A 21,376-nucleotide genomic window follows, 5' to 3' on the forward strand; every position below is an offset into this window, starting at 1 on the left:
GAATTTATAAGGGAGTAAAGGAAATATACCCCGATAGAGCTACAGGTCCTAGACAGCAATTACTGCCAGAATCAAGGGAGTGTACATGGAACTGGATTCTGAGAGTGCTTGATCATAACATTGGATAGGGGAACATAAGATTGGATAAGAGAGAGTTTATTATTTTGGAAGTACTCTCCTAAGATAATAAGACTTAACACCCTGGCAAGGATCCTAGAAGACAGTAAAAATTTCTATTAGGATTGTTTCCAGAAAGATGGAAACAATGGCCCACTCTGAGATTTAAATGTTGAAGTTACCAAGGGAATAGAATCTTTGACAACTTTCAGTGCACAATGGGTCCACAGGGTCCACAAATCCATTTGGCAATTATTTTTTAGTCCTAGAGGATATCATCAGGTTTGACATATTAATAGTTTGTGCAGTCCCATAATTATGTCCTTGGGCTATTTGATAAGGCCATGGAGAAAGCCTCTGTAACTCTCTCCTACCAGAAATTAATACTACCTTTAAAAATCTAAAGGATGCAGAGGTGGTTAGCAGTATATATATACATATACATGTATATATATGTATATATATTTAATTATTCAATATGATTCTTGTAGAAACCAGATGGTGTTGGAAGATGATAGCATTCCACTGCAAATGCAGACAAGCAGTAGATTAATTGCACCCACTATGCCAGATGTGGTGTCTATGATAGAGCAGGATAGCATATGTAGTAGGAGTATAGCCACTGATTTGGCAAATATATTCTTTTCTGTTTCTATTTTAAAAAAAGAATTAGCAACCGTCTGCTTTCACATGGAATGGATAATGACATTAATGTTGAGTTTTGCTGCCAATCATAAAGTTGTAGAGATGTGGACATCTTAAAATATATCACATTTTCTACTCCATCAATGATTTTGTTCTAATCCAGCTAAATAAGAAAAGCACTGCTAGAATGCTGGAGGATTAAGTAATGCACATTTTCTATAAAGGGCAGGAGACAGACTTTCAAAATGTTTAGGAATTTGTCATCAGTAAAATTTTTAAGGATCCAGTGATCAGAGGTATTATCTGACGTCTCCTGCAAAGTAAAACCAAATGGTGTGTATCTTGCATCTCATTTAACTAAAAAAGCACACCACCTGGTAGGCCTCTTTGGGTTCTGGAGTCAGTATATCCCACATGGGGAAGTACTGCTTGATTTCATTTACCAGATGACATGAAAGGTTGCTAATGTGGAGTGATGTGAAAAGCAGGAAAGGGTTCTGCAGCATGTCAAAGCTGCAACGCAAGAAGCCCTGCATTCTGAATTATAAAACACAGCAGCTCCAATAATATTAGAGGTGTGGGTCATGAGAAAAACTGCTATATGGGACTTATACCAAGCCTCTTTGGGAGAGTAATAGAGCAGTTCTCTGGGGTTATGGAGCAAGATTGTTCCATCTAAACTGGAGAACGATACCACTTTGACAAAACCACTCTGAGCACACTACTGACTCTTGTAGAGATGAAGAATCTGACTTTCAGACACCAAAAACCCATGTGTTCAGAACTATACAGTATAAGCTTTGTTATATCAGACCAACTAAGTTAAATGGTCAGGTAGATGGAAGTCATTCATTCACCTGGGTTCAAGCACAAGCAAAAAGATCCTTTGCATCTCCCTTAGCTCATACCTATGAAATTTCATGGGGTTTCACAATGACCAAGTTACACTTAGAAGAACAAGCTTATGTTTGCTTTATAGATGTGTTGGCTCAGTCACTAGTCATAAGTGGGGGAAAAAGCAGTAGCTATACTGCAGCCTCACTTTGGAGGTTGCCTTGAAAGAAAGATACTGACCATCTGGTCATTTGTTTCTGTGGAAGGAAAAATAGCCAGAAGTAGATTATAGATATTCTCTTGAACAATGACAAAGGGCCTAGTTTGTTGGTGAGGTGCCTGGGTGTGGAAAGACCAGAAGATTAGAGGCAAGAGTTCTGGAATAGAAATATATGCTAAGACACATGGAAATGAACAATAATGTGAAGGTCTTTGTTTTAATCCACCAGTTAACACCCACCAATGAGCATCCATCATGGAAGAGATACAGAACAATCAAATAAGCATAATAATTTGGCTAGTTTCCATCAGCCAGCATCCATCATTATCCACCCCAATGCTGTAGGATGGACATATTTCTAGGCTTTCTCAATTTTTTTTTAATTACTGTCTCTGAAATAACAGATTCTTTTCTGAGTTTAGTTTATCTTTTTCTTGAGTACCTTTACCTTCTGGTCAAATGTAGCCAATGGTAACCAAGATAGTTTCTGCTTCCCTACTTCTTTGCCTAAGACAAGTTTATTAAGGCTATGATTTCCTTTTCAATTGCTGAGAAGAGAGTTTGTTCAAGTGTTTTATCCTCCCATAGCATGCATTAGTCTTCTTTATCCAATGATAGTAATTTTATTACCACCTACTACCAGGCTTCAATGACAATGCCACATATTTTAGACACATTTTACCGGGGAACTCCACTTTTGAGTACCAATTCATGTGTTTAATGAAATGGAAAGAACCCTAAAACATCTAAGATATCCAATACAACTATTCTGCTACTCCACACTGCTTTCACTATGATACCCAAAGTGACAGGTGAACATCTACTTAAAACATTGCGTATCCTCCATCAGAGAAGAGGATCTGACACTCAGTTCTGAAGGTTTCTGCCCATAAGTGACATGTTTCAAATTATAATGTCATGTCTAATGTTCATTGGATGAGGCAGTATACATTCCCACAGCAAGGGACAGCCAATTACTGTTAATAATAATATAATGTTACTGCAATAGATATAATTTTTTTCTGTTTTCTATTAGCTAAGACAATTGTTTCTTTCTACTTGCATTGACAAGATACACACAGAAAAAAGTATGACCAAGCTCATGATTTTTTGTTTATGCAATAAGAGTTTCATTAGTTTTTTATGGAAAAAATATTTAATTTAGATTAATAATAATAATTTAACAGATGTGTTTGCATTTTTAGGTGCTCAAGGTGCTCCGTTTGCCTGTTACAAAGAAATCAATTCTCTGCGTGATAAATTTGGAAACTGTGGTTTTAAAAATTCTCAACCATTGCCCTGTGAACAGAGGTATGTATATAGAAAATAATTGTTTTATTAAGTCATAAGAATTATATATTGCCTGTTAAGAGACATTAAAGACTAATGGTCAGTAAATTGTGTATCAGGAGAATATTTTAAAATAACATTGCACATATTGTTCTTTTATGTAATTCAGTTTTCTTTTTGCCTGTTTTTTTCTCTAATATGTTCTAATGATGAAACTAGACAAAAAAGGCTGATGCTTATTACCAGAGGTAAGAAGTGGGCACAAACCACCAAAAATCAGAAACTTGTGCACTAAACTGAGAATTAAAACTGAGGTTTTTTTATTAAGTTGATATATGATAATGATCCTAAAGCAAGTGCTTTGATTTTTGAGACATGAGATTATTGAAAGGAATAAAGTTTTTCTTGTTGTTGTTGTTGTTATTTGTTTCCAAAATACTGATATGTAACACATGGCAGTACCTATCAATAACTAAACTGGAAGTACTGGAATATTTTTAAGGGATTTATGAAATCCAATAAGGGAGAGCTTAATCCATTACAAATACTTCCTGAATTTCATGGGACTATTGAAAACCAAGGAATAAAAAATAACAGGTAAGAGGTTGACCAAGATGGTAACATAGAAGGCTTTGGAATTTTACTCCTACCATATACACACTGAATCTTCATGTACACATGAAGCAATTACTTCTAAAAGAAGTCCAAAAAACACCAGAAGGACTCCTACACATTGAGCAACTGAGAAAATACTCACATTGAAACAGGTAGATACACACGCTCACCATAAAACACGTAACTGGCACAGAACCACGCAACTGGAAAGGAAATCCCAACTACCAGTTTCTTCCTGAGGAACAAAGGATTTCAACCCCACATTTAGTGTCCCAACATTTTAAGACACTTCTCTGAAGGACAGGATCACAAAACATGTAGTTCTGAAAGCCAACAAAGCTTGTGTCCACAGACCCACAAGACTGTGACAAACAAAGGAATGATTGTTAACAGGAATTTAAGCACATGTCACACATATCCTCCAAGGCTCATGAGAAAGGAAGCAGGCAAAACTTCCCTATCCCAGCCCTTTCCCTGAAAGGGATCTGGCTGCATATTTAGAGAGCTATCACCTAAGGCTTAGGCTTCTAAGGAGACAGCTGTGATCCTTCCCAGAGACTGAGGAAAGTGATGGACACCTCCTTTGCCAATTCCTTGTAGCCCACTCTAAGTCACTAATATCTCCCTGCAAGAAATGTGTACATAAGTCTGTTCCCCAACTTTTGCACTGCTGCCCAAGGGACAAGTCCCCAGATCATCTGGTTCTGATAGCCAAAGGAACTTCTATTCACAAGTCCCAGAAGACTGTTGCAAACAAAGAAGGAGCTCTTAGGAGGCTATACCACAGGACTCAGCGCAGAGGGAGCAGAAAAAATTGCCTGTCTCAAAGTCTTTACCTGAAATGAATCCATTTGCATAATGTAAAAGATCTTGACTGAGGACCAGGTTTCTGTGAAGGGACTGGCTTTGATCCTGCTCAGGGACCAGAGAAGCTGGCTGCTTTCTCTCCCAGTATCTCTTCCTAGCCAGCTCCAAGTCTCTAGTATCTCTGGAAGGAGCTTATAAAGGATGTCTTGCACCACAGATTTTGACCCTTTGCCCAAAGAACAGGTCCCCAAACTACCTAGTTCTGATAGCCAATAGGACTTCTGTTCACAAGTCTCATGGGACTGTACAAAGAAATAGTTCCTAACAGACACAGGAATATCCTCCCCTACCCAACCCTGCAGCTATAAAGCCAGGCCTAGCACAGAGGAAAGAGGCAAAAATGTCCATCTCCTGTTTTTCCCTAGAGGGTCTTAACTACCTACTTTTCCAGTTTCTGTCTTAAGATGCTGTTTTCCAGTCTAGGAGCCCCTAGATGTATGCAATCCTCCCTTTTATGATACTGATGGGTTTTAGCACATCTTAACTACTGGGAGCCACTAAGAAAAATAAGGTGTCTCTGGGAATCAAAAAAGATTGAAAGGCAAACTGGAGCTAAGGCCAGGCTAAGCTCATTGATGACGTTTATCTCCTGAATGAGACCATTCTGTTAAGATGGAGAGAGGTGACAATTTTATCTAATGTATAGAAATGAACACAGAATTCAAGAAAACATAAACATATGAGTATTTTCTCAGAACAAAATAAAAATCTCCAGAAACTGATCTTAATGAAATGGAAATAACTGATTCACTTGATAGATAAAAATAACAGTAATAAAGATGTGCACTGTGGTTGGAAGAGCAATGCATGAACAAAGTGAGAGGCTTAACCAAGAGATGGAAATTATAAGAAAGTACCAAAGAAATCACAAAACTGAAGAATACAATGAATGAATTGAAAAGGAGAAAGAGAAAGAAAATAAAAGAAATGAAAAAAAGTCAAGATTATTTAAGGAACTTATGGGGCACTATTAAAAAGAGCATTATACACTTTATAGGAGTATCAGAATGCGAAAAGAGTGAGAAAAGGGCAGAAAGCTTATTGAAAATAATAATGAGTGAAAATTTCCCTAACCTGGGGAAAACAAATATCCAGATACAGGAAGCCCAGGGAGAAGCTAAAAGATGAACCTAAAATCCCCACAGCAAAATTACGTTTTTGTATTAATATATTTAAATGTATTAAAATTTATAAAATGTATTTAAAAATACATTAAAATTTAAATTGTCAAAGGTTAAAAACAAGGCTAGAATCCTAAAAGCAGAAAGAGAAAAGTAACTTGATATGTACAAGAGAACACCATAAAACTATATGTAGATTTTTGAGCAGAAATCTGCAGGCCAGAAGAGAGTGAGATAATAGAGATTTTCCCAGACAAGTAAAAACTGAAGTTCATCACAAGACCAGCCTTACAAGAAATGCTAAAGGTGGTTCTTTAAGCCAAAATTAAAGGACACTAATTAGAAAAAGAAAAACATATGAAAGAATAAAATCTATAGGAAATAGCAAATAAATAGTTAAATTCAGAGCACTCTAATGTGGTGATCATAGTGGGTAAATCACTCATAACTCTAGTATAAAGATTAAAAGACAAAGGGTTGAAATGACTATAACTACCATAATCTGTTAATTTATAAACAATGCAAAAATTTGCACACTATAACATCAAAAATATAAATGCGCAGGAGGGGTGTAAAAATGTAGAGCTTTTGTATGTGTTCAGAGTTTTCATTAGCTTAAAATTGTTACAAATATAAGCTGTTTATGTAAACCTCATGGTAAACACAAAGCAAAAACTTAAAGTCAATGTACAAAAGACAAAAAGAATATTCTTTTTATTTCATACATGCAGAGACTCTTCTCCATAGAAGACATACACATGATTAAAAGACAGAAGAAAAAAATGCTCAACATTATTCATCATCAGAAAAATATGCATCAAAACTATAATGAGATACTACCTCACACCCATCAGAATGGCTAAAATTAACAACTCGGGAAACAACAGAAGTTGGCAAGGATGTGGAGAAAGGGAAACTTTCTTACACTGTTGGTGGGAATGCAAACTGGTGCAGCCATGCTGGAAAACAGTGTGGAGGTTCCTCAGAAAATTAAAGATAGAACTATCCTATGACCCAGCAATTGTACTACTGGGTATTCATCCAAAGGATACAAAAAAATTGATTCAAAGGGGTACATGCACCCCAATGTTTGTAGCGCCACTATCAACCACAGCCTATCTCAAGAAACAAGAAAGGTCCCAAATACACAACCTACTCTTACATCTATAGGGGCACTACACGGAAGGTGCAGAGCTGGTCGACTAGGCCTTGGATGTTGTGAGGAAGGAGGCTGAGAGCTATGACTGCCTGCAGGGCTTTCAGCTGACCCACTCCCTGGGTGGGGGGACCCGGTCTGGGATGGGTACCCTCCTCATCAGCAAGATCCGGGAGGAGTACCCGGACACAATCATGAACACATTCAGTGTGGTGCCTTCGCCCAAGGTGTCAGACACGGTGGTGGAGCCTTATAACACCACCCTCTCGGTCCACCAGCTCGCAGAAAACACAGACAAAACCTATTGCATTGATAATGAGACCCTCTATGACATCTGCTTTAGAGACCTAACTCTAAGTCAGAGCCTGACTACACCTACCTATGGGGACCTCAACCACCTGGTGTCAGCCATCATGAGTGGAGTCACCACCTGCCTGCGCTTTCCTGGCCAGCTTAAAGCTGACCTGCGTGAGCTGGCTGTCAACATGGTCCCCTTCCCCCGCCTGCATTTCTTCATGCCCGGCTTCACCCCACTGACCAGCAGAGGCAGCCAACAGTACCAGTCCTGACAGTGCCTGAGCTCACCCAGCAAATGTTTGATGCTAAGAACATGATGGCTGCCTGTGACCCCTGCCACGGCTGCTACCTGACCTTGGCCACAGTGTTTAGGGGCTGCTTGTCCATGAAAGAGGTGGATGAGCAGATGCTGAATGTCCAAAACAGGAACAGCAGCTACTTCATCGAGTGGATCCCCAACAACGTGAAGACTGCCGTCTGTGACATCCCACCCCGGGAGCTAAAAATGTCGGCCACCTTCATTGGCAATAGCATGGCCATCCAGGAGCTGTTTAAGTGCATCTCAGAGCAGCTCACAGCCATGTTCAGGCCTAAGGCCTTCCTGCACTGGTACACAGGCAAGGGCATGGACGAGATGGAGTTCACTGAGGCCAAGAGCAACATGAATGACCTGGTGTCCAAATACCAGCAGTACCAGGACCCGACGGCCAAGGAGGAAGGCGAGTTTGAGGAGGAGGAAGAGGAAGAGGTGGTCTAGAGCTGATACCCAGTAAAGCACGCGGAAGCTGTGTGAACTCTTTATTCGCTCACAATCTGTTCTCTGATAGCCATGTCTCTGTGTGCACTTGCTCTTTTTCTTGTCTTGACATCACATGCTGTACAGACGCCACTATTAAAGCATTTTCATAGTGAAAAGGAAAAAGAAAAAAAAAAAAAAGAAAAGGGATGGCAAGTAAGGCCTAAAGCCAGCAGAAGAAAGAAAAAATAAAGATTGGAGCAGAAATAAATGATACAGAAACAAACAAACAAAAACAGCAGAACAGATCAATGAAACTAAGAGCTGGTTCTTTGAAAGAATTTACAAAATTGATAACCCCCCTAGCCAGACTTATAAAAGAGTAAAGAGAAAAGACCCAAATAGATAAAATCACAAATGAAAGAGGAGAGATCAAAACCAACATCACAGAAATACAAATAATTATAAGAGAATATGATGAAAAATTATACGCCAACAAACTGGGTAATCTAGAAGAAATGAGCAAATTCCTAGAAACTGACAACCTACAAAAACTGAAACAAGAGATAGAAAATTTGAAGAGACCCATAACCAGCAAAGAAATGTAATCAGTAATCAAGAATCTCCCAACAAACAAGAGTCCTGGGCCAGTTGGCTTCCCAGGGAAATTCTACCACACATTAAAAGAAGAGTTAATACTTATTCTCTTCCAGCTGTTCCAAAATTAGAAAGAAATCTTCCAAAGTCATTCTATTAAGCCAACATTACCTTGATTCCAAAACCAAAGACCCCACGAAAAAGGAGAACTACAAGCCAATATCCCTGATGAACATGGATGCAAAAATTTTCAACAAGATATTAGCAAATCGACTTCAAAAGTACATTAAAAAAACTATTCACCATGACCAAGCAGGATTTATTCCTGGGCTGTAGGGCTGGTTTAATAATTGCAAATCAATCAACATGATATACCACACTGATAAAAGAAAGGATAAGAACCATATGATCTCAATAGATGCAGAAAAAGCATTTGACAAAATACACCATCCATTCCTTATAAAAACACTCAAGAAATAGGGATAGAAGGAACATACCTCAACATTATAAAGGGCACATCTGATAGACCCACAGCTAATATCATCTTCAATGGGGAGAAACTGAAAACCTTTACCCTACAGTCAGGAACAAGACAAGGATATCCACTTTTACTGTTACTATTTAACATGGTACTAGAAGTCTTAACCTCAGCAATCAGACAACAACAACAAAAATAGAAGGCATCCAAATCAGCAAGAAAGACGTAAAACTTTCACTATTTGTAGATGACATAATACTCTATGTAGAAAACCTGAAAAACTCACCCAAAAATTGCTAGAACTAATACAGGGAAGTCACAGGTCATAAAATCAACGTACAGAATTCGGTTGCATTTCTATACACTAATAATGAAGCAGCAGAAAAAGAAGTCACAGAATCAATTCCATCTGCAACTGAACCAAAAACAATAGGATACCTAGAAATAAACCTAACTAAAAGGTACAAGAAGTATACTCTGAAAACTATAGAGCACATATAAAAGAAATTGAAGAGGACCAAAGAAATGGAAAGGCATTCCATACTCACAGATATGAAGAACAAACATTGTTAAAATGTCTATACTACTCAAAGCAATCTACACATTTAAAGAAATCCCTATCAAAACACCACCAGCATTTTTCATGGAGCTAGAACAGACAATTCTAAACTTTGTGTGGAACCACAAAAGACACCGAATAGCCAACCGAATTCTGAAAAAAAACAAAACTGGACACATCGCAATTCCGGATTTCAAGCTATATTACAAAACTGTAGTTTTAACGACAGTATGGTACTGACACAAAACACACACATAGATCAATGGAACAGAATGGAAACCCAAAAAATTGACCCAAAACTATACTGTCAATGAATCTTTGACAAAGCAGGAAAGAATGTCCAATGGAAGACAGTGTTTTCAAATGGTGTTAAGAAAACTTGACAGCAACATGCAGAAGAATGAAACTGGACCACTTTCTTACACCATACACAAAAATAAATTCAAAATGGATGAATCACCTAAATGTGAGAATGGTAACCATCAAAATCCTAGGCACAGGAAGCAACCCCTTTGACCTCAGCTATAACAAGTTTTTACTAGACACATCACTGAAGGCAAGGGAAACAAAAGCAAACACGAACTATTGGGACTTCCTCAAGATAAATAGCTGTGTACAGTGAAGAAAACAATCAACAAAACTAAAAGGCATCCTACAGAATGGGAGAATATATTTTGGAATGGCCTATCTGATAAAGGGTTAGTATCCAAAATCTATGAAAAACTTATCAAATTCAACACCCAAAAAACAAATAACCCAGTTAAGAAATGGGCAGAAGACATGAATAGACACTTTTCCAAAGAAGACATCCAACTGGCTAGAAGCCACATGAAAAGATGCTCAACAACACTCATCATCAGGGAAATACAAATCAAAATCATGATGAGATGCTATCTCAGTGCTGTCAGAATGGCTAAAATTAACAACACAAGAAAGCACATATATTTGCAAGGATGCAGAGAAAGGGGAATCCTCTTGCACCATTGATGGGAATGCAAACTGGTGCAGCCACTCTGGAGAACAGTATGAAAGTTCCTCAAGAGCTAAAAATAGAACTAGTCTAAGATCCAGCAATTACACTACTCATTCAAAGGGGTACATGCACCTCATATTTATAGCATCAGTTCAACAATAGCCAAACTATGGAGAGAACCCAAATGTCCCTCAATGGATAAATGGGTAAAGAAGATGTGGTATATATATATATATATATATATATATATATATATATATATATATATAATAGGATATTACTCAGCCTTCAAAAAGAATGAAATCTTGCCATTTGCAATGACATGGATGGAGCATAATGTATTATGCTAAGTGAAATAAGTCAACCAGAGAAAGAGGAATACCATATGATTTAATTCATATGTGGAATTTAAGAAACAAAACAGATGAACATATGGGTATTGGGGTGAAGAGAAGAGAAGGAAACAAACAACAAGAAACTCTAAATGATACTGAACAAACTATGGATTGACGGAGGTGGAAGGGAAATGGGCTAGATGGGTAATGGGTACTAAGGAGTACACTTGTCATGATGAGCACTGGATGTTGTATGTAAGTGATGAATCACTGAATTCTACTCCTGATACCAATATTGCACTGTATGTTAACTAACTAAAATTTAATTTAAAAAAAGTTAAAAAGAAAAGAACAAGAACTGCCATATGACTATAGTTAATAATTCATATTGCGTATTTGAAAGTTGCTAATAGACTAAATCTTAAAAGTCCTCATGACAAGGGAAAAAATTGTAACTGGGTATGGTGACAGATGTTATTATGGTGATCATTTGGCAGTACATACAAATATCTAATCATTAAGTTGTACGCCTGAATCTAACGTTATATGTCAATTATTCCTCAATAAAGACAGAACAAAAACAAACAAAAAACTACAGTGATCAAGAGTTGGCATAAAATATTGTCATAAAAACAAGCAAATATTAATGGAACAGAATATACGGTCTAAAAATAAGCACATGCAGACACAATCAATTAATTTTTGACAAAAAGACCAAGATTATACAATGGTAAATGATAGTATCTTCAATAAATCATATTTGAAATATGAGATTGCTACAGGGAACAAAATAAAACTGACATCTATCTCACACCATAAACAAAAGTCAACTAAAGTACACTTGAATGTAACATCTCAAACTGTAAAATTCCTAGAGGAAAATGGACACAATAATTTCCTTGACAGTGGTCTTGGTAATGATTTTTTACTGTCATTGAAAGCAAAGGCAGCAAAGGAAAAATTATACAAGTAGAAGTACAACAAAACTAAAAGGCCTCAAGTTAGCAAATGAAACCATCCACAAAATGAAAATACAAACTATGGAATGGGAAACCATTCCAAGCCAAATATCGATAAGTGGTATTATCTAAAATACACAAGAAATCTTACAACTCAATAGCAAGAAAATATTTTTTTAGTGGACTTGAACAGACAGTTTTCCAAGGGTCATATACACATGGCCAACAGGTACATGAGAAGGTGCTCAGCATCACGAATCATCAAGGAAACCATAAGATACCAAATCATATCTGTTAGGATGGCTATTATAAAAAGATAATAGATAACAAATGCTGGCAAAGATGTGGAGAAAAGGGAGCCCTCATATAGTGTTTATGGCAATGTAAACTGGTACAGCCAGTATGAAAAATAGTTTGGAGTTTCTTCAGGAAATTAAAAATAGGACCATCACATGTTCTAGCAATCTCACATATAGCTGAATAGCCAAAAGAAATTAGATCAGTATCTTGAGGATATTTAATTATAGCACTATTCACAACAAGCAAGATATGAAAACAATCTACATGTCCAGAAATAGATAAATGGATCAAAAAAGTGCTATGTATCCAATGGAATATTGTTAAGCTTTAAAAAAGAAAAAAAATTCCTGTCATTTGTGGCAATTTGGATGCACCTGACCAGCTCTATGCTGAGTGACATGAGCCAGACAAAGAAAGACACATACTAAACCGTATCACTTATTTGTGGAATAAGAAAAAAGTTAAACTCATAAAAACAGAGAGTATAAAAATAGTTGCGAGTGAGAAATACAGAAATGTTAGTAAAAGGGTACCAAGTTTTCAGTTTTAAGATGAATAAAGGTCCAAGTATCTAATGTAATATGGTGACCACAGTTAATAACATTGTATTGTATAATTGAAATTTGCTGAGAGTAGAACTTAAATGTTCTCAGATACATACACAAAGGATAAACATATGAAATGATGAATGCGCTAATTAAGTCAATGGGGAGAATTCTTTCACAATATATACACATATCAAATCACCACTTTGCACACTTTAACTGTCTTACAATTTTATTAGTCAATTATACCCCCAATAAAACTGAAAAAGTATAGTAACATAAATAAGTCTGGAGACATACTACACAACATAGTTACTATAACTAAAAATATGGTATTGTATACTTAAAATTTGCTAAGTGGTAGTACATATAATAAGCATTCTTGCCACAAAATATTTTAAAATAATATAATAAATTATTTATATTATTATTAATATTATTATTATATACATAGGCAGGAGGAGACTTTAGGAAGTGGTGGATATGTTTATGTCCTTGATGGTGCTCATCAGCACTCATTGAGTATGTGTTTATCCCCAAATTCATCACGTTGGGTACATTAAATATGTATAGCTTGGTAGGTGTTAATTATAACTTAAAGTGGCTTAAAAATAGATCCAAATTCAAGAACTAATATGAAAGGAAAATGAACTAATATGAAAAGAGAAAATATAAAAAACATTAAGATAGGGTCATGTGATCCAAGGAGAAGCAGGATTTTCTTTAACCTCCAAAGACGCAGTTAGAAAAAAATGTGAAATCCTTTGGTAAGCACCACACTCAGCATACTTATAAAAAGACTTGGTTCCATTATGAAGATTATAAGTATCTGAAGAAAGTGTCTAGTTGGGTGGGACTAGGATAGTATCCACCACTTTGCATCCACATGAGTTTACTATAGAATAAGTATTGTTGGAGAACAAGAAGCCGGAGGCACCGTAAGAATGTTCGGAAGGAAAGGGACGGAGCAGCAAGGAAGTGAGAGCAGTTCCATTCCCAGGTGGAAAGCCACTGGGACTGCATGTTCTCTCCAGAAGGACATAAAACGGCACCAGGCCAGGGATAAGAATGTTTTATCTGGTGCCAGACGTACTCATGACCCAGTATGGAATACACTGCAGGTGCACGACCTGTCAAAATGACAAATACTATCTTGTATGTGCTTGCTGTTATCAGACAAATTGCAAAAATAAAAGAGGCTTGAGCCAGGAGACCAGTGCTTCGCCTCCTGGAGAGTCTTAGCCCCCTGCTTTGTAAGTCTCTCGACCACGCAACTTTAGGCCCTGTCTCTCTTCAAAGTATGACATGTAGAAGATGCAGAATTAAAAGACTATGTCTGGGATCACAAAGTGAATACTGATGAGGGGAGATCTCAGAAGGAGACCCTGTATAATCTCTAAAAGACAAGATATTATGAGTCACATCATGTTAAATACAATTACAGAGCAGCAGTGATCAGGCTGAGTTACACCACAGTGGATGCCAACAAAAATAGGAGGTGGTGGTAAACAGACATGCTTAAATCTCTTTCCCTGTTGACAAGAAGGCATGTTGGCTGCACTTCATCTAAGTAAGATTATTTGTGAAAATATGAACAAAAAAGATGGAAGAAACTGTGAAACTCTAGCAAGCATGACTTATCCATATTTCATCTGAAATTATAATACATATATTTTCCTGAAATAAAATCACTAGATGAGACTGGAATTCATTAGCACAATTCATCTGTGCTAAGACAACTGTGATTCCTTTCCAGAAAAGAAGAGCCTGTTAGTTCCAAGAATTCAGCCATAAATGCAAATTTTGAGAGAATAGATTGTGGAGGAAGTGTCTGTACTCAATGGCCAAACTAGAAAGAGACCTACTATGTGCAAAGCTGGTTTAAGATATATTCCATGGAAAGAGAGTGGAACCACAACCAAAAGAAGTATCTACATCTAAGATAGACACATTAGGCTGGAAAGGAGAAAAGCTTGAAAAGAGATTTAGATTTTGGCTCTCAACTTCACTTGAATCTTCACCTCATACCATGAAACTAATCCCTGTTATATTAAAGAACCCAACATGGTCTTTCAGGAAAAATGAATAAAATTTTCTAAGGGAACACTTTTGAAGAAATACTAATGGCATGCTTGGCAAGGTTATATCAAAGTTAAGAATAGTTGTTTCCATTGAAAATGAGAAATGATAGATTTGAGTGATTCCAAGAGCAAGAAGTGACATAGATTACTTTTTAGGGCATAGTCTAGGGATATTGTAAGTCTTAGAGAAGCCAGTATTCTATTCAGGGATAGGTTACTCTCTAGGAGGCAAAGCACTGGTCTCCTGGCTCAAGCCTCTTTTATTTTTGCAATTTGTCTGATAACAGCAAGCACATACAACGTAGTATTTGGCATCTTGACAGGTCGTGCACCTGCAGTGTATTCCATACTGGGTCATGAGTACGTCTGGCTAAATAAACTGTTCATGGGATAATGTTTGGAATGCTTGTGGCACAAAGGGGATCTCAAAGTTCCTTAATTCTCAAGAGAGAAGTCCAGAACTACTGGAAGGATTAGCATGAAGAGTCTGTATACTATAGAGATGTATTGACTAAAGTTCATACCAGGGATGGTGGAAATAAACAAAAGGGGTTCAAAAGATACATAAATAGAGTTAATAAATGCAATCAGCTGCTTTCAGGAAATGTTGGGTAACCAATGACCAGACGGGCTAAGCTATATCAAAGTGGAGGCAGGTGATGAATTTTCCTAAAGAATATGGTAAAATATGATGAGTGCTCTAGGTCAACTGGAGGCTAGACAAAAAGTTGAGTTCTGAAATAGGAAATGAAGTCATGACTGCAAATTTGTGTTCAGCATACACTATTCAATTCGGCTCCAGTGCTAATCAATAAGATTGCATTCAGTTGGTGGGCACCAAAGGATAATGTTATCTTGTCATTTTTTTCTTGGAAATTTTTATACCATCAATTAAATAATATTTATGTTGTCAATCATGTAATACAATATTTATTTGGAACATGGTATCATTAAAAGACAGAATGATAAGGAATTTTCTGCTTTTCATTTCAGGGATGTTCTCTGTGGAAAATTAGCTTGTGTTTGGCCACATAAGAATACTTATAAAAATGATGTTCAACCTGCAGTTTATTCATACATTCAAGGGCATGTATGCATATCTATAGCCACTGGGTCATCAGTGAAATCAGATGAAAGAGATTATTCCTATATTGCTGATGGCACTGTTTGTGGGGCACAAATGGTAACAAAATATGTTCATTTCTATTTAGCTGTGTTAAATTACATAATTATCAAATACTATATTCCATGATTACTATCACAGTATATTGAATGGATTTGAACCTGGTGCTGCAACTTACTTCCCATACAATATTGAAAAGATAATTAAACTAGGCCTTGGTTATCCAATAACTTTGCTTTTTGGAAGTTGCAACTTGTCGATCCTTATATGAAAAAATATATATGTAAGCACAGCATTCCACTAAACTGACAGGTGATTTTTTTTTACTATATCTCTGAATTCTAACAACTTTTAGTCATAAAATTCTGAGTTTTCAATGTTTCCTGCTAAACCATCTTTTTACATGTATGGTCAAAGTATAAGTATGAGAAGTTTGAAAGAACCAAATTAAGTCTATACCAGGGAAGCATAGTTATAGTGGTGTACAAGTTTCTGTCCATACGCATATATACATACATATGAGCATTTGTACTCATATAGTCATAAAATAAAGGGAGAACAAAAATGGCTCAGAGGCTATTAGTCAATTTGGAAATACAAGTGCACACATTCCAGAAAATATAAGGCAACTAAGATTTAAAGCAGCAATTATGCATCAGTGTGCTACATGTAAATAACAAACTTACTTGCTTAATTAAAAATAAAATGAAACCTTGAAAAGGTGATTCAATTAGCCAATTCTTTTTTTTTTAATTTTATGCCTTATGTTCATTTATTTTTATTGAGGTATATTTGAAATAAATTTTTTATTAGTTTCAGGTGTACAACATAATAATTAGACATTATACACATTGTGAAATAATCACCACAATAAGTCTAGTTATCATCTGTCACCTACAGTGTTAATACATTTTTTACTATATTCCTCATGCTGTGTATTATATCCCTAAGACTTATTTCATACCTCTATGCTTGTACTTTTTAATCTCCTTCATCTCTTTTTCTCTACTCAATCCCTTCTCCTCTGACAATGACCAATCTGTTCTGTGACTGTAAGTCTGAGTTTTATTTTGATTGTTTCAGGTTTTTTGTTTTGTTTTGTTTTTAGTTGTTGTTGTTGTTGTTGTTGTTGTTGTTTTTAGATTCCATATACAGATGAAATCATATGGTATTTGTCTTTCTATCTCTGAATTATTTCACTTGCATGATACCCTTAACTTTCATCCATGTTATCACAAATATCAAGATTTCCTTCTTTTTTTGTGGTTAACTAGTATTTCATTGTATATATATATATACCACATCTTCTTTATCCACTCATTTATGGTAGGACATTTGGGTTGCTTCCATATCTTGGGTATTAATAATGCTGCAGTGAACAGAAGGTTGCACATATCTTTTTGAATTAAAGTTTTTTATTTTCTTCAGATAGATATCCAGTAGTGGAATTGATGGATCATATGGTTGTTCTATTTTTTAATATTTTGAGGAAACTCCATACTATTTTTCATAAGGGATACACCAATTTATATTCCCAACAGTGCACAGGATATCCCTTTTCCCCACAGCTTCACCAGCACTCGTTATTTCTTGTCTTTTTGATTCTAGCCATTCTGACAATTGTAAGGTGATGCCTCATTGTAGTCTTGATTTGTATTTCTCTGATGAGTAGTGATGTTGAGCCTCTTTTCATGTCCCCTTTGGCTATTTGTATATCTTTTTTGGAAAAATGTCTTCAATCCTTTGTTCATTCTTTAATTGGATTGTTTTTCTGTTATTGAGTTGCATGAATTCTTTATATATTTTGGGTATGAGCCCTTTATTGTATATATGATTTGAAAATATGTTTTTACAATAGGTTGCATTTTAGTTTTCACTGTGCAAAACCTTTTTAGTTTTATGTAGTCCCATGTTCATTTTTACTCTTCTTTCTCTTTCCTTTGATGTCAGATTCCAAATAAAATCTTTAAGACTGTGTCAAGGAGCTTACCACCTATGTTTCCTTCTAGAAATTTTATGGTTTCAAATATTACATTCAAGTCTTTAATATATTTTGATTTAATCCTTATGCATGTTAAGATGGCAGTCCAGTTTTATTCTTTTTCATGTAGCTGTCCAGTTTTCCCAATATCTTCTTGAAGACACTGTACTTTCCTATTTTATATTTTTGTCTCCTTTGTAAATTAATTGACAACATATACCTGGTTGTATTTCTGAGCTCCCTATGCTGTTCCATTGGTTTATATGCCTATTTTGACTCCAGTACCACACTGTTTTAGTTGTGGTAGCTCTTTAGTCTAGTTTGAAAATAGAAAACGTGGTATCTCCAGCCTTGTCCTTCTTTTTTAGAATTGCTTTGTTCAGTGTCATTTGTGGTTCCATACAAATTTTAGAGTTGTTTTTGTTTCCATTTTGGTGATGAATGCCTTTGGAGTTTTGATAGGGATTGAATTTAATCTACAGATTGCTTTGGGCAGTATTGATATTTTAACAATATTAATTATTCTACTGCATGAGCCCTGAATATCTTTCCATTTATTTGTGTCTTCAATTTCATTTATCAATGAAACTGTAGTTTTTAATGTATATGACTTTCACCTCCTTGGTTAAATTTATCCCTAGGTATTTTATTCTTTCTGATGCAATTGTCAATGGGATTTTTAAATTTCTCTTTCTGATAGTTGTATGTAGAAATGCAACAGGTTTTTTATGTTGGTTTTTTTATCCAGTAACCTTACTGAATTCCTTTATTAGTTCTAACAGTTTTGTAGTGGAGTCTTTAGGATTTTCTATAATATCATGTCATCTATAAATAGTTGTACTTCTTCCTTTCCACTTTGAATGTCTTTTGTTTTTTGTTATCTAATTGCCGTGGCTAGGACTTCCAAAACTGTGTTGACTGAAAGTGGGGAGAGTGTGCATTCTTGTCTTGTTCTTGATCTTAGAGGTAAAACTTTCAGCTTTTCATCATTGAGTGTATTAGCTGTAGGTTTGTAATATATGAAATTTATTAAGTTGAAGTATGTACCGTCTATAGATACTCTGTTGGGAGTTTTATTTATCATAAATGAATGATGAATTTTATCAAATTCTTTTTCTGCATCTATTAAGATGATTATATTATTTTTCTTTTGTTAATTTGGTATATCATGCTAACTGATTTGCTGATGGTGAACCATCCCTACATCACTGGAATAAATCCCACTTTGATCATGTTATATAATCCTTTTAATGTTTTGTTGAATTCAGTTTGCCAACATTTTATTGAGGATTTTTGCATCTATGTTCATCAGAGCTATTGACCCACAAATTTCTTTTCTTGTGTTTTTGTCGGGTTTTAGGATCAGGATAATTTTGGCCTTATAAACTGAATTTGGAAGTGTTTCCTATACAATTTTGGAAGAGTTTGAAAAGGATAGGTATTAAATCTTCTTTGAATGTTTGATAGAATTTACCAGTGAAGATGTTTGGTCCTGAACTTCTTTTTGCTGATGGTATTTTTTTTTAACTGAACAAATTTCTTACTTGTAATTGATACTCAGATTTTCTATTTATTTATGATTCACTGTTGACACATTATAAGTTTCTAAGAATTTTTACATTTTCTCTAGGCTGTCCAATATATTGGTGTAAAATTGGTCCTAGTAGTCTCTTATGATCCTTTGTATTTCTGTGATAGGAGTTGTAACTTCTCTTTCATATCTGATTTCATCTACACAAGAACACTCTTTTTTTCTTGGTGAGTCTAACTAAATATTAGCCAATTTTGTTTATCTTTCCAAACAACTAACTCTTAGTCTGATTAATATTTTCTATTGTCATTTTAGTCTCTAGCTCATTTATTTCAGCTCTGATCTCTATTATTTCCTTCCTTCTACTAACTTCAGCCTTCGTTTGTTCTTCTTTTTCTAGTTCCTTTATGTGTAAAGCTAATTTGTTTGAGATTTCTCTTGTTTCTTATGGTAGCCTATATTGCTATAAACTGCCCTCTTATAACTGCTTTTGCACCATCCCATACATTTTGGTAAGCAGTATTTCTGTAATTATTTGTTTATTGGGATTTTTAAAATTTTAAAGTATCATGTTGTTTAATCTCCATGTATTTGTGTTTTTTTCCAGTTTTCTTCTTGTGATTGATTTCTGGTTTCATACCATTATGGCCAGAACAGATGCTTAATATGATTTCAATCTTCTTGACTTTACTGAGTCTTATTTCATGGCATAACATGTGATCTATCCTAAAGAATATTGCATATGCACTTGAGAAAAATGTTTATTCTCCTTTTGGATGGAATATTCTCTATGTATCTATTAAGTCCATCTGGTCTATATAATGTTTAATGCTAAAGTTTCCTTTTTTATTCTTTGTCTTGATGATCTATTCATTGATTTTAGTGGGATGTTAAAGTGTCATACTCTTATTGTATTTCTGTCAATTTCTCCTTTTAGTTCTATTAACACTTGCTTCATGTTTTTTTGGTGCATATTGGGTGCATATATGTTTATATGTCTTCTTGCTTGATTGACACTTTTATCATTATATAGTGTCTCTTTTTGTCTTTTATTAGTAGTCTTTGTTTAAAAGTCTATTTGTCTGTTAAGACTATACTTATCTTGATGAGCACTGAGTAATATATGGTACTGTTGAATCACTATGTTGTACAAATGAAACTAATATAACACTGTATGTTAACAACACTGGAATTAAAGTTAAAAAATAACAAAAGTCTATTTGTCTGATATGAATGTAGCTATACCAACTTTCTTCTTGTTTCCATTTGCATGAGCTGTCTTTTTCTATTCCTTCATTGTCAGTATGCATGTGTCCTTGCTTCTAAAGTAAGTGCCACGTAGGCAATATATAGATGTGTTTTGTTATTTTATCCATTCAGCCACTCTCTGTCTTGATTAAATATTTAGTCCATTTACAAATAAAGTAAATATTGATGCATATGTGCTTATTTCCATTTTGTTCATTGTTTTCTGGCTGTTATTGTAGCTTGTGTCTTTTTTTCCTCTTTTCTTACCTCTGTGTTTTGATGAATTTCTTAAGTGTTATGTTTACATTTCTTTCTCATTTTCTTTGTATATTTACTATAAATTTTTGTCTTGTGGTAACCATGAGTTTTACATCTATCCTCCTATGTATAGCAGCTTAAATCTGAATACATTCCAAAACTCTAAATTTTGCTCCCCATATTTTATGTTTTTTTCTTTCAAATTTTTAATTAAATTCTAGTGAGTTGACATACAGTGAGTGCAATAATGGTTTCGGGAGTAGAATTCAGTGATTTATCAATTACATACAACACTCAGTGTTCATCATAACAAGTGCCCTCCTTAATACCCATTACCCACCCAGCCCATCCCCGACCCACCTCCCTCCATCAACCCTCAGTTTATTCTATAACTTTAAGAGTCTCTCATAGTTTGTTTCCCTCTTTCTACCCCCCCATATGTTCATGTGTTTTGTTACTTTATTTCCACATATGAGTGAAATTATTGGTATTTGTCTTTCTCTGACTTAT

The 21,376-nt window shown here is 35.4% G+C and overlaps 1 protein-coding gene and 1 pseudogene across 1 annotated transcript in view; both read left to right on the forward strand.

Moving 5' to 3' along the window:
• Nucleotides 1–21,376, forward strand: part of ADAM18 (ADAM metallopeptidase domain 18) — a 146,156-nt gene that overhangs the window by 72,146 nt on the left and 52,634 nt on the right. The window contains 2 exon segments of the mRNA XM_015076048.3: nucleotides 3,022–3,127; nucleotides 15,719–15,908. Of these exon segments, the coding sequence (XP_014931534.2) occupies nucleotides 3,022–3,127; nucleotides 15,719–15,908 (296 nt within the window).
• LOC106978392 (tubulin beta chain-like) lies at nucleotides 6,984–8,215 on the forward strand (annotated as a pseudogene).

This window comes from Acinonyx jubatus, chromosome B1 (genome assembly GCF_027475565.1).
Source record: "Acinonyx jubatus isolate Ajub_Pintada_27869175 chromosome B1, VMU_Ajub_asm_v1.0, whole genome shotgun sequence".
Taxonomy (NCBI): domain Eukaryota; kingdom Metazoa; phylum Chordata; class Mammalia; order Carnivora; family Felidae; genus Acinonyx; species Acinonyx jubatus.